Source organism: Osmerus eperlanus, chromosome 1 (genome assembly GCF_963692335.1).
Source record: "Osmerus eperlanus chromosome 1, fOsmEpe2.1, whole genome shotgun sequence".
Classification (NCBI taxonomy): Eukaryota; Metazoa; Chordata; class Actinopteri; order Osmeriformes; family Osmeridae; genus Osmerus; species Osmerus eperlanus.
Window position 1 is genome coordinate 18,505,009 of NC_085018.1, and position 12,511 is coordinate 18,517,519.

The 12,511-nt window shown below is 38.4% G+C and overlaps 1 protein-coding gene across 1 annotated transcript; it reads left to right on the top strand.

Moving 5' to 3' along the window:
- Positions 1-390: 390 nt before the first annotated feature.
- On the top strand, positions 391-3,333 carry LOC134024069 (homeobox protein Hox-C11a-like). The gene is made up of 2 exons (XM_062466477.1): positions 391-1,099; positions 2,281-3,333. The coding sequence occupies exons 1-2, from the start codon at positions 409-411 to the stop codon at positions 2,511-2,513; spliced, it is 924 nt and encodes a 307-aa protein (XP_062322461.1). The 5' UTR covers positions 391-408; the 3' UTR covers positions 2,514-3,333.
- Positions 3,334-12,511: the final 9,178 nt, after the last annotated feature.

Below are 12,511 nucleotides of genomic sequence, written 5' to 3' on the forward strand. Positions count from 1 at the left end.
AAGTGTTTTACTGCACTTTAGTTTAGTTTTTAGAAAAAATAAAGTAGACCTAGAAAACAAGAATATGACTTGTAAGCATCCTCACCTTTTTAAATTCATAGTAGCTATAATTCAGCGTGTTATGACCTATAGATATTTAGATTTAGCTATAAAGGGTAAGATATCTGATATGGGTGCCCATACTGATGCTGGTTTTGAAAACCAATCGTTTGAACCTCCTATATCTTACCTAAGTGAACCACTCCTACGCATGTAAGTGTTCCAAATTGATATATGACAATATCTACTTTCGATCACGTGTCTTGGGGCGACTTAGACGGATAGCGCGTCATCTCGCCTTTCTAAATTTTCTCCTTCTGCAGTTCGAATCCTAAACATCTATCTTGGTGCAAGAGAAGGGGAACTACGATGTTTAACTCTGTAAATATGGGCAACTTCTGCTCACAGACGCGAAAAGACAGGACTTCCGAGTTCGGGGACAGAGCGAGCTGCGCGTCTAACCTATACCTCCCAAGCTGCACTTACTACGTCCCCGAATTTTCTGCTGTCTCCTCGTTTTTGCCACAGGCCCAGTCTCGGCAAATAACCTATCCTTACTCAACAAACCTCTCACAAGTGCAACCGGTACGGGACGTTTCCTACGGTTTGGACCCTTCAAGTAAGTGGCACCACAGAGGGAACTATGCGTCCTGCTACTCAGGGGAGGAATTGGTACACAGAGACTGCCTTCCGCCTTCGTCCACCATGACAGAAATGCTGATGAAAAACGAGAGTGTGTACAGCCATCACCATCACCCTGGCTCCAACCACCCTTCCACTGGCTTCTACTCGGGTGTCGGAAAAAACAATGTTCTTCCACAAGGCTTTGACCGCTTTTTCGAAAGCACACACTGCGGAGCGGAAAATAGCTCACCAGAGAACTGTGCCCCGAAGGGCGACACCAGTAAGCTCGATTCGGCGTCCCAGGCGCCTGCCGCCCTCCCCAGCGCCGCAGATCAGGAGAAAGACCCAGAGGATGAGGAAGAAAACACAAATTCTGGTTCTTGTGCTTCCTCATCGGGTACGAAAGAGGACAACGCCAGCAAAACCAACCACTCGAGTAGGTATCGAAGCTGTAAATGGGGAAAAGGTTAAGGGACTAGCCCGGTGTTTTGTCGGTCAGATTTTATGTGGAGTTTTATAAGCATTCAAAGGATTTTATTATAACCTACAAAGCTCTTTCTTCCAACAAGAAGAATTTTTACGATGGGAAAAGACTTTGAAAAAACGATATGTTACACTCAGGCGCAGCTATTCCAGTCTGTGAAAGTTTAAGAGCGCGCTATTGTGACAAATGCTAACTTTGATCATGAACTTGCTCTGTTTTAAGGGATGTTTCGTCAGCCTGTCAAATGTAAAAAGCAATTGGGCAGAACACTGCTTTTGGCCGTATGTGATTTAAGTAGTCTCCGCATCCTGCATGGGTGAACATTGGGTGAACGCTGATTTGGACGATCAGATCATTGTTATAAAAAGTTTACAATATTTTAAAGTTACCTAACGGTATCCTGCTCAAATTGCACATGTCAAGGTGCACTGTTTTGGAGGTTTGCAATTCAAAGATTGTATTAGAAATGTGATGAATATGAAATAAAAAGTTAGGCTTTTGGCTACTTCTAAGCAACAATTATAAAAAATGAGGCTATTCTTCTTTAGATAGCCTAGGTGAAATGTATACTATAGCCTGCAGTAATTCAACGCAGCTTACTGAACACTGATAGCCTACAGAAACTATTATCTCCCTGCGCTAAGCAGGCCCAGGCGCTTTTAAAGGTGTTTGTTGATTCATATTTGTGTCACCTAATCAATATCAAATCTTTCACGGGTTAGTTTGCTGCAGTCATATCATTAGATGAATCCTGTAACATTAAATTACATTATATAATCGTAATTCTTGTATTTCTCGTAATTAAATGTATTTCTAGATGGGGCTGTATCAGTCAATATCTCCTAGAGATAACTACATGAAAGTGAAAAAAAATGTGCAGTAAGATGCTATTTATATTACGACGACCAGGTGTGTAGACAAAAAACGTAATGTGCAGGTGGTACTGCGTGTTAAAAACATGTTGTAGACAACACCTTCCCCAATCATTTGATGAATTTTGAATTCTTACACGTTGATCACGTTGGCCCAGTAGCCTATTACGTTCCTTTAGGGTTTGCTTGTGAAATACAATTTGACCATAACTCAGTCTCAATTCAATCGTAATTCTCTTGTTTTTCCGCTATCACCCTAAGGTACTCCACGTACAAGAAAGAAGAGATGTCCATACACGAAGTTCCAGATTCGAGAATTGGAAAGAGAGTTCTTCTTTAATGTGTATATCAACAAAGAGAAACGGCTTCAGCTCTCCAGAATGCTAAACCTAACTGATCGTCAGGTCAAGATATGGTTCCAGAATCGCCGAATGAAAGAAAAGAAGCTAAGCCGAGATCGCCTGCAATACTTTTCTGGCAATCCTTTACTGTGAGTTATGGACTTAATAATCATCTCAACTGCCACACACAATACATTGATTGCTTTGGAGGACAAAGCAAAAGAAGATCGACTTCTGAAAGAGGGTTTTAGGCAGAAACGCTGGACGCTGGGATGATAATCAAACATGAATAAGGTTATTTTGGTAATAATTTCTTTGAACAATTAAGCCAACAAAATACAAGACACCAGAGAATATGCTGAGACATTTGAGGTAACATAGTTTATTTCTTGTCTGTAGGCTACAGGCAATGTATTCCTTCAAAGATTTGTAGCCTACAAATATGGCAACACCAGTTGCCATATTTTGGCAAGAGTGTTCGCTGACGTTGTTCTTTAGCCTACTCGTTCATTTCTTCATAATTTACAATAACGTGCAATTCAATTGAAATTCTCTCTCTAGCCATTTCACTATTATAGGCCTAGGCCAACTGACTTTGCAGATAGGTTTGTCTACCAAATGAACCGACTTGAGGACAACTAGCCTATAGTATGACGAGTCTATAGACTATAGACTCATCATATAGCCTATAGGCTACACAGATGTATTATCCTACCCAGAAGACATTTTAAGATTGAATAGTCTGTATTGATTGTATAAAAGCGATGCATTTAATTTCCTTGTCCATTTCATCCCTTGTCTATTTTAGCAAACTCCTAAAATTAAGTTAAAATCTTAGAACCTCATGGTTTATTATGATGGGATTTTAAATTCATTGCTTGCCGTTCACGTTATGAGATTACGTCAAATATAGCCTATGCATCGAGTAAAAAGAATGTAACATGAAAATAAACGAATATGGATTCTAAAATAAAGAGAGAGTTTGGAGAGTTTTCGTTCTATATTCAAGCCCATAATTTCATCATCATGCACGGAGCAGCTTGTTTTACATTCATACCAACAAACTCTTATTTGTGGGGTTACATCTCCAAACAGTTATGCCAAAGGAGGTCGTTGCCGGCACAGCCTTTTATCAATAATACACCACATAATAATAATGTAATATCTTACATGCCCTTTAAGAGTTCACATAGACCATGAGTGAAGCATACGGGACTGAGCTCGGTGAGATCATCTGTGTCCACAAATCAATAAAATAAAGATAGGCGCAGGCTTATAGCCTACTGTCAATCGTAACATTTGATATTATAATTCTTGCAAGATTGTTACAAGTAGGCTGGGGCACAATTTGTCATGAAATGTGTGCACATTTTTTAAGTGAAAACATTTTACATTGGTTTTCGTCCGAGTATGAACGGCTAAATGTAGTCTAAATGAAAATGAGTGGCTATAGAACGAGAATGCGCAGATCTATTTTTAACGCTGCCTATACAAAAGGAATTTGTCATGAGATATTGAGATAGGCTAAAAGCTGAACATATCCACAAGTAGTCCAGTCTAGACACTGCCATCAAGACTGAGGCACTAAACACCCCTTTATTGCTCCGTCTGCCCAGTTAAGTGAGACTCCTTCCGCTCTAAATGTTTAAGATTGCTAAAGATGTCTATGGACGCAAAACCGGACAGGCTACCGCAATTTAAACACATTACGTAGATACACAATTCTCATGTGAATACACTTCCATCTAAAATTCACATAGCATACAGTTCCCCATTTTATAAACCAAAATAGGTCTACGTTCCAGTCTTTGGTTGATGTGTTGATTTGGCTAAATGGGCACACAGTCTGGACACCATGCGATGATGCAAAAGTTAAATATTTAATTTGCAAGACTGGAAAAAAAGGTTTTGTCTTTGAACTTCTCTGAAGTCAAGGCCATCACCTTTAACCTTACGCAATAAAGTTTAATCAGTCTGAGTCTGCATCAAACATTCCATCAAACAGTTTAATCTATCTCTATCTTATTTTGTTTTTCACATTACAATTGTATCAATTTTCAGACAAAACTGCATGGATTGCAACAAGACGTCTTTCAGCCTTCTATTATACCATGTTACACATGTAGGCCTACGCTGAATCATAGGTGATCCTTGAATGCGTTCAAATAACAAAAATAACAAAATTGGGTGTGAAACTTTAGAAACACACCTTAAATGTCAATAGATTTCGCTACACTCCTTTTCCAGACATTTAAATAAGAACTCGGCTATTGACATAGTAGGTTAATATTATTCCTTTCATTTAACTTCTATATTAGTGATGAAATCTTGAGAAGAGAAGTTAATGTTGGGCTTGGATCAGTGTTGAGATCAAGACTCTCACACTACCACTCCCCGCCGGGAGACCTTGGACCTGGACTGCAGGCTGTTCCACAACTCTGGGCCCCTCTCTCGGCATCAGATATCGTGCACCTCTTGCTCCCTCATTTTCCGCATTTGGCGTTGGGTCTGGACCAAAGGTATCTGGTGCAGGAGATGGTGCTTTGTCTGGTGGTGTCCAACGTCATTCAAATGTGTGTACTGGACAATATTGGCGTAGGTAATCGAGACATACAAAGGAAACTGATGTGATCAGGTAGGATTCGTAGATGATAGCCTACAATATACATTTATGATTATATTGGGGCTCACAAAATCATTCTGCGCTTTCTAATAGTCTGGAGTTACGAAAAGGTTGGACTCAAGACGCTTCCGCATCAGACAGTAGTCTAAACTGAATAATAATCCATTGATGTGGATTCCAAATTACGTATTCGATCGAAACTAATACGGAAGGATCTAAATTTCAAGTAGCCTATAGTCTTGCAAGTGGGCTAGGCATATTGTTACATATTGAACATGTGGAGAGCACGTTTTAGAGGCCTATAATGTCAGTCTGTAAGTCTAACATGTTTTGCCATAAATTAAGTTGATTTGGTACAGTGAAACATATATAGGCCCTGTATGGTCTTCTAGCACGTATAGGCCTATGTGTTTCTGTGAGTGCCAGTGTTATGGACATTGCACGACAAGTGTTTAAACCACAGTCCAGTCTCTGATGTAGATAATGTGTTTAATGTTTTTAAGACAGTAAGTTGAATACCTTTGAATATCTTATATCCCACCGGGCAGTATTATTATTAGGTTTAACACTGCAATGTGTCCAATAAAATGTATCTGACTTCGTTGATTGATAAGAGGCTATTAGCCTAACTGAAAATACATCATACGGTTACAGTATAGTCATTTCCTATCAATCAGTACTCAAGCATGTAGCCTATAAGGGACGTCGTTTAAAATATAGGCTAGGTAGCCTATAAGCGGACATTTGGGGTATGTCCGCAAATAGAGTGAGGATAGAAGTAGCCTATAGAGCGTGGAACGAAAACAAAATGAGGCTATACAATGACAGTAGGCTATATTCCTCTCAATCGGCCCACGTCTAAAAAGCTTAATGTTTATATTAATATTATTGTTTATATTTATATATGAGGGCTAGTCAATGACATGTCCCAAATGGTGATGATATTACCAAAACATGTAGACTATCGTCTGTTATTTTGTCATTTAAATCGTACAAGGCATATTTTGTCATTTAAATATGAGGCACATTACACCCAGTTTTAATGAAATAACAATAGGTTTTTGTGAAACTACATATGTCTATTATCAGTACGAATTGGCAGTGCGTTCTACTCTAGCAAGACATTGAAATATACAATTTCATTATTTCATTATAGGCTGTGTATAGGGTAATAGTTAGGATTCAAATGGAAAATATGGCTGCTGGTCAAGGAAGTCAATTAAAAAATAATTAAATCCTAAATATTAAATATTTAAAAAATCTATATCTCTTAATACCTTTCTGAGTCTAATGGCTTCAGTAGCCTATGATATGCGTCCTCATTTTAATTGTACAATATCTAGGACAAGATTATTACATTTTGTAATAGCCGTCTATTATCATGTTATCATGTTAACTTTAGCCTATAGGCTAAGTAGGTTTGCATTGTAAACATTTGACTGGACAAACGGTTTAGGCAGTCAGACAAAGTATAGGCCTACTTTTAGTCCATGGAAAACGATTGACGTGTTCTGTTAGATAGTCACAACAAAAAATATAGTGACTATCAAAGAAAATACGACAATCAATAGGCAAACCATTGTCTGCGGCCCTTTTAGCATTTTTGGTGTATTCACAGCTGGTTTTCACAAAACGGCTGTTGTTGCGATGGGATTCCTGCTAGATGGCGACCCTCACCGTGATATTACCAAAACTTGACCTCAATGTCGTCACTTAGTGTGGTGCGCCAAGGCCACATTCAATCTCCGATTGGTCTGAAAGTCACGTGGTATGGTTCTTGAGTTGGTGTTTTGTGGTGCTCCACTCCCCCATCTCAAATATCATAAGATAATAATCTTCGTAAAGGACTCAGTAAAGTGTATATCTCAATTAAATGAATGCTAAAATACATTGCTTGTACCTTTCATGTCAACCAATTGTAAGGAGGATTATTCGTGTGCACAAAGATTTTAGTTTACTCCGAAATTTGAGACAGAGTAGAATGTTTGATGCATAAGAATGATGGAATTGCGTCTTCACCCTTTCAAAATGGAAGCAGACTCAGACAAAAGCGACAAAATCACCAGCTAACTCAGCTCTTTTATTCAAGTATTTTTATATACACGTATGTAGCCTATCCCATTTCGCAGATGCCGATGTCCGTTTGTCTGTTTTTCCATCATGTCGATAGAGTGGACAATCCGTTAGTTCCACGTCCTGAAGATAAAAAGAGGACTGAGACAGGACAATGTCGAATACATGTCGTTCTAAACAGTATCTTCGACTGGATTGCTCGACGGAGCGTCAGAGATAGCATGTGAAGGAGAACGGACGTGGATGTCAGTTAGATTTTTAAACATGCACACAAAATCCTGAGTCGTTATAACTTGGATGTATACCGATAAGGACTCCTTTTCTTGCAGAAACAGTAAAGTAATATCTTCCTAAAACTGACATAATTCCAACAGGGAGGTTAAAGGTAACAACACACATTCACACATGCATGCACAAGTACGATATTCATCAAATGCAAATTAATTATGAGTTTATCATTATATCCTTTATCATTATATAGATCTTATGGTTTGTTTGGATAGGCTTAATATTTCCAGTAACGTTCCATTCTTATTATTATGAGATTATGTCCTTGATGAATGTCTTTGTCAGTTTTAGTCTAAAATTGTTGTGGAGAAAGTACAAGCTGTTATGGTACTTTTGCATTCCTTATATTGTCTATTGTGCAATCCCAGCCATTTTCTTGTATTTGTTTTCAAGTGATTATTGTAGGTCTATTCCAAAATAATGGAAGCCTAAAAGTGCTTTAGTAGTATATAGAAATATCAGTAAATTGTGTTTGCGTCAGATTGAAATAATGTCTGCACACATCATTGAACTATGCCTATGCGGCAGCTGTCTTTAGAGTGGCTTCAAATTGCGTAGGGTGTTGGCTACATCATCATGTGGTAACACATTTAGCAAATAATAGTATATTCATTCTAATGGTCGCAAACTTGATAAAAAATGGGCTATTATAACATGCCTCATAATGATCCAGCACATGATTTGCAAGCTAATGCATCTTGCATAAGTTGTGAACAAGAAGGATAATTGATCAAGGTAAAGCACAATGAACGCCTAATTTGCCTTTTAATAGTCAAACATAACCCATAATTCAAAATGATATTTTTTAGCCTAAATAACAGTTTTCAAGGTAAATAATTATTGTCCTCTAATTAAAAATCAACTAGTAGGTGATACTAGCTGTACTGGCTGTAAACGACATTTCCAAGAATGTATTCGAGACTGATGTTTGTAAAAGAAAACAAGGGCCCGAGTTGTATGCGGGCTCTCTCTCTCTGGCTATTTTGTCATTGATAATGGTCCGGTTGTCTGCAAACAAGCATGAAACAACCTAAGACGAAACTACAATAATTTAGCCACAAGCAGCTAATAGTTCGTATGTTGCAAGAGACCTATTTCCGAATTGTTTTCTAAAAATTTGAAATTTGTGTTTTACAGGCTTACTTTGCCATAATTTAGCTAAAGAAGCTCACACCCTACTATTAAACGGACACAAGTGTGTTCTCTATAGCTTGTATGGAATATATAGACATAGTTTACATTGGCCTAGTATACACAAAATTACCCACGGAGGAACTAACTCTGCAACGTTGTATTCATATAGGATTCAGCTATTTCGTTTTGATCGAAATGTAAATAAGGATAACTTGGTTAATCGACTATCCAGGTAGTTAATTTCAATATATAGGCTACTGTTGTTTGAAGCCAATGGTTATTTAACCTATATTATTAATATATGGAGAAATATTTTCAAAATACTTTACATGATTTATCAATTTTATAACCCATTTGCTGTTTTGATAATTCCACGAATTTGTTAACTTTTCAGGGGACGTGCAGTAGGCCTATTGTACAACTAGTTGGAGAAGGCTGGTGAAAATGGGCTCGCGGCGAGAAGTGGACGGTCCCAATACAAAACAGGCAATGGAGCTATTCTTGTGGAATTCTATCGTATTTGACTCGAGAGCGCCGCCTGGAGATAAGATATGGTGTAAATGTATCTGACACACATGACAAAACCAGGTTCCAGAATAGTACAAAGCTGAAGATATTTAACAGGGTTGTGTCCGAGGGCGTAGGCCTATGTCTATTTATCCAACCACTCACTTTGCTGTGAGGAATATTGCATAAAGGAAAAGTGGCATAATCCATAGGGCTAACATGATAGATCACACATGCTAGTCATTTAAAACACATTGGCAGGTCACAAAATATAGACTACCTTACAGCCTTAAATGTTTCCAAAACGTGACAGTTTGTATAACAGATAGCTGCAATGTGTGATAATCAAGCCTTTTGTTGTAGAATTGTGTCGTTACTGTCACTTATTCTACTGTTCCGAACGCAATTATTTGATGGTGAGATATGTTCCGATACAATTATGTAGCTAATATGTTGCATTTGGACTTGGTGTTCTGTAAAACATGTCAAAAATCTACCTTAAGGAAGACTAAAGACACAAGTCCATCAAGACATTAAACGGATACTGAGGCATCCTTTTTCCTCGTGTCCTCTCCCTTCGTGTCCTTTAGGCTATGACTTGCTACATGGGGTGATTGGGCGTGTAGGGTACTAGTTTCAATGTAAATGGAAAGACCAACCATAACGGTGATTTAAATATTAGCCAGGTGACCACAATAAGTCAAAGTCATAAAATTGTAATGTCAGGATGGATGCAGTGTAGCGCCTGAGGTGGGTTTTATGATCTTCAAATATAATATGCGTTGCCGCAGTTAGAAGCGTAAAAGGTGACGAGGAGGAGGTCTACACCGATGTTGCCGCGGGCATGGGTCGGCTTCAGCTGTAGTGTGCGAACGCTGTTTTCCTGGAAAGAAAACCAACATTTCGGATCATATATAGAAAAAAGATTGCAAGGAAAGGAAATCACATGTATAATGGAGCAATATCAATAAGAAGGTCCCCGTAGTTGCGAGACGAGGTAGGACTTACCCCTTTATTTTCTTTGCTTTGAACAAGATGATGTCTCGTGCTGGTTTATTTAGAAATGTTTTAACTGGAATCATAATAAAAAGTTATTTCTACTGGATTTTCTATTTATTTATAGAACTGTGTTTTAGATTTGTACGGCATTAGGCCTATAGCATTGCACTAGGCGATGTTCACACGAGCGGTGACTTCGGATTATTTGTGACATTGTTTACATCTCTTCTTCATGCGCAATGTCATTTAGCCAAAATATATTATCGTTGGTCACCTGCATACAAAGTCAGGTTTATTATAGATTAATTTCACAAATTAAAAACTATGATCGCCTCGTCATTACTGGACTGCACACATTGAAGACGTGAAAGGTATCGCCATGTGCATGCTCTTATAGGGACTGTAAAGGTAAACGGCTAAACTGTGCAAGGTTAATAAAGTAGTCTGTTGGCATGTACTTGTTATTAGGCTAGTATTGGTGTGGCATGTCACCAATGCAGTGGGCTACGGAAACATCGTGGGATTAAAAATTGAGATGAACTGGCTACAAAACATATATCAAGCCTATACTATCTTTTAATTCTTCCATTAAATTAATTTCGATTCCGGAAGCCCATCAGAAATTGCATACACTCGTTACGCAGTTGTCCCCTAACGTTCAGCTGATGCGTGGTTTAGGTAGTTTCATGTTGTTGGGATTGACTTCCTGGCTCGGCAACAAGAAACTGCCTTGATTACGTCAGTTCGCCTTCATCAAGGGCGTCAATTTCCGCCAGATTGCACAAAGTGGCCGCAAATGCCGTAAATGAACCAAGCCATGGCTATCCACAAGGATACGTTTTTCTTTGCTCTTTGGGTGCATGGTGGGTACTAAAGCGTCTATGGGTTTCAGTAGAATGAATTGGGGCTGTAAACATCACGAGACCTTTATAGCTTTGTGTTGTAGCCGATAGCCTAGGCCTACTTTGGAGATGGGCTTGCAGACGATATTATTTGACCGGAGGTGTTTTAGAGAGGGGTCCTCTGCATTCCAAAGCATTTCAGGTGTACCTGTAGCCTATCAGACATCCGTAAAAGCGCCAGAGCTGCTGCAATCTCTGGAAACATTTAGCAGTGTTTGTCTCCGTGATTGGACTTCATCATGATAGGCTAGCCTACTTTATCATATAGCCTACAATTGCGAATTATTACATAGTACATAGGCTTCAGGTTGTGGTTGCTTTATATGCTACTTTGTATAATTGTCCCATATGTACATTTTTTATATGCGTAATTTTGAGACAACAACACGACTTGCAAAGCCAGTTCTTATAATATCCATCATCATTGTAAAAGGTAGAATGTAGCCTATGAAAATTATATATACCCACCCTGACCTTTCAGTGAGTTGTCTTGTTATCATTGCGAGTGTTAATATTACAGAATATCCTGTTTTATTTTACCCATAATTGCTCCATATTTCAGATGACCAACACATGTATTTTGTGTGGAAATACCACAAGGACCTATGGAAGATTTTCTTAGGCCTTGACTCTTCACCCACGATCATAACTTTATGCAGTGCTTATAGGCTACTACCAGGCCTCCTATGAAAACGTTTCCTGATAGTTAGACATTAAGGAGGCGCCTTTAAATGTGTTTACGAGTATGGAATGTTACTCCAACTCCACCAAATTAACGTGCGTAATAAACAGCATTCTTGCGACCCCGATGGCTTGAACGTAATCCTTCACCAGAGATATAAATATAGAGGGTGTGTGTATTTGTACAACATGCTGTTAAGCATTCTATAATTGCTTATGCCATGCACAGACTTGTCTCTAACTCAGTGACATATTTCTCTTTTCTTGGCCGGTCAGTGTCAGAATTATATGAAATTATGTCTCTCTTATTCATGTCCAGTGTTCTATCTCTCAAGACCATCTCGTTTTCAAGCAATACAGTAAGAAATATTGATACTGGCAGTCAATTAATATTTTGTCCAACGACACAGATTATGTTTTATCACTCGTAATTATGCATGTTTCCACTGAAATTGAAATATTGTTATCGTTTTTTTCTGTTAGATTGCTCAGGTTTATAGTTCTTCAATGCATTATGTAGGCTATTACATTAACTGAAGAGTAGGCGAAGTCAAGGCTCACATACTTGTCATGTATTGTCTGTATACTGCATAATGCTCACCCTTCCTCTCAGAAAGCATAACGGAATCATGGGATTCAACTCTTTTGACAAAACACTTGGCGCACGTGTGTGTGAGTGGGTGTATATTTTACTTGGTCCAGTGACATTCTAATATAGCAATATCATTTTAGTATTATTTTTTCTTTCAGAATGAGATGTTTTTGAACAAATCAGAACACAACCAAATAAACTATGGTGTGTTGTTGCCTACAAAATGTCATATTATTTAAACATTTGAGGCAGAAACAGGAGGAATTTGATCTTCAAGTAAAACTAAACAGCACAGGCGCAGGCAAACAACTTACAAAGCTATAAACTGTCTGGAAAAGATCATGAGCAAAGG

Coding starts and splice junctions, on each gene's coding strand:
- LOC134024069 (XM_062466477.1), top strand. CDS start 409: ATGTTTAACTCTGTAAATATGGGCAACTTCTGCTCACAGACGCGAAAA. Junction 1,100..2,280: donor CAGCAAAACCAACCACTCGA/GTAGGTATCGAA, acceptor TATCACCCTAAG/GTACTCCACGTACAAGAAAG.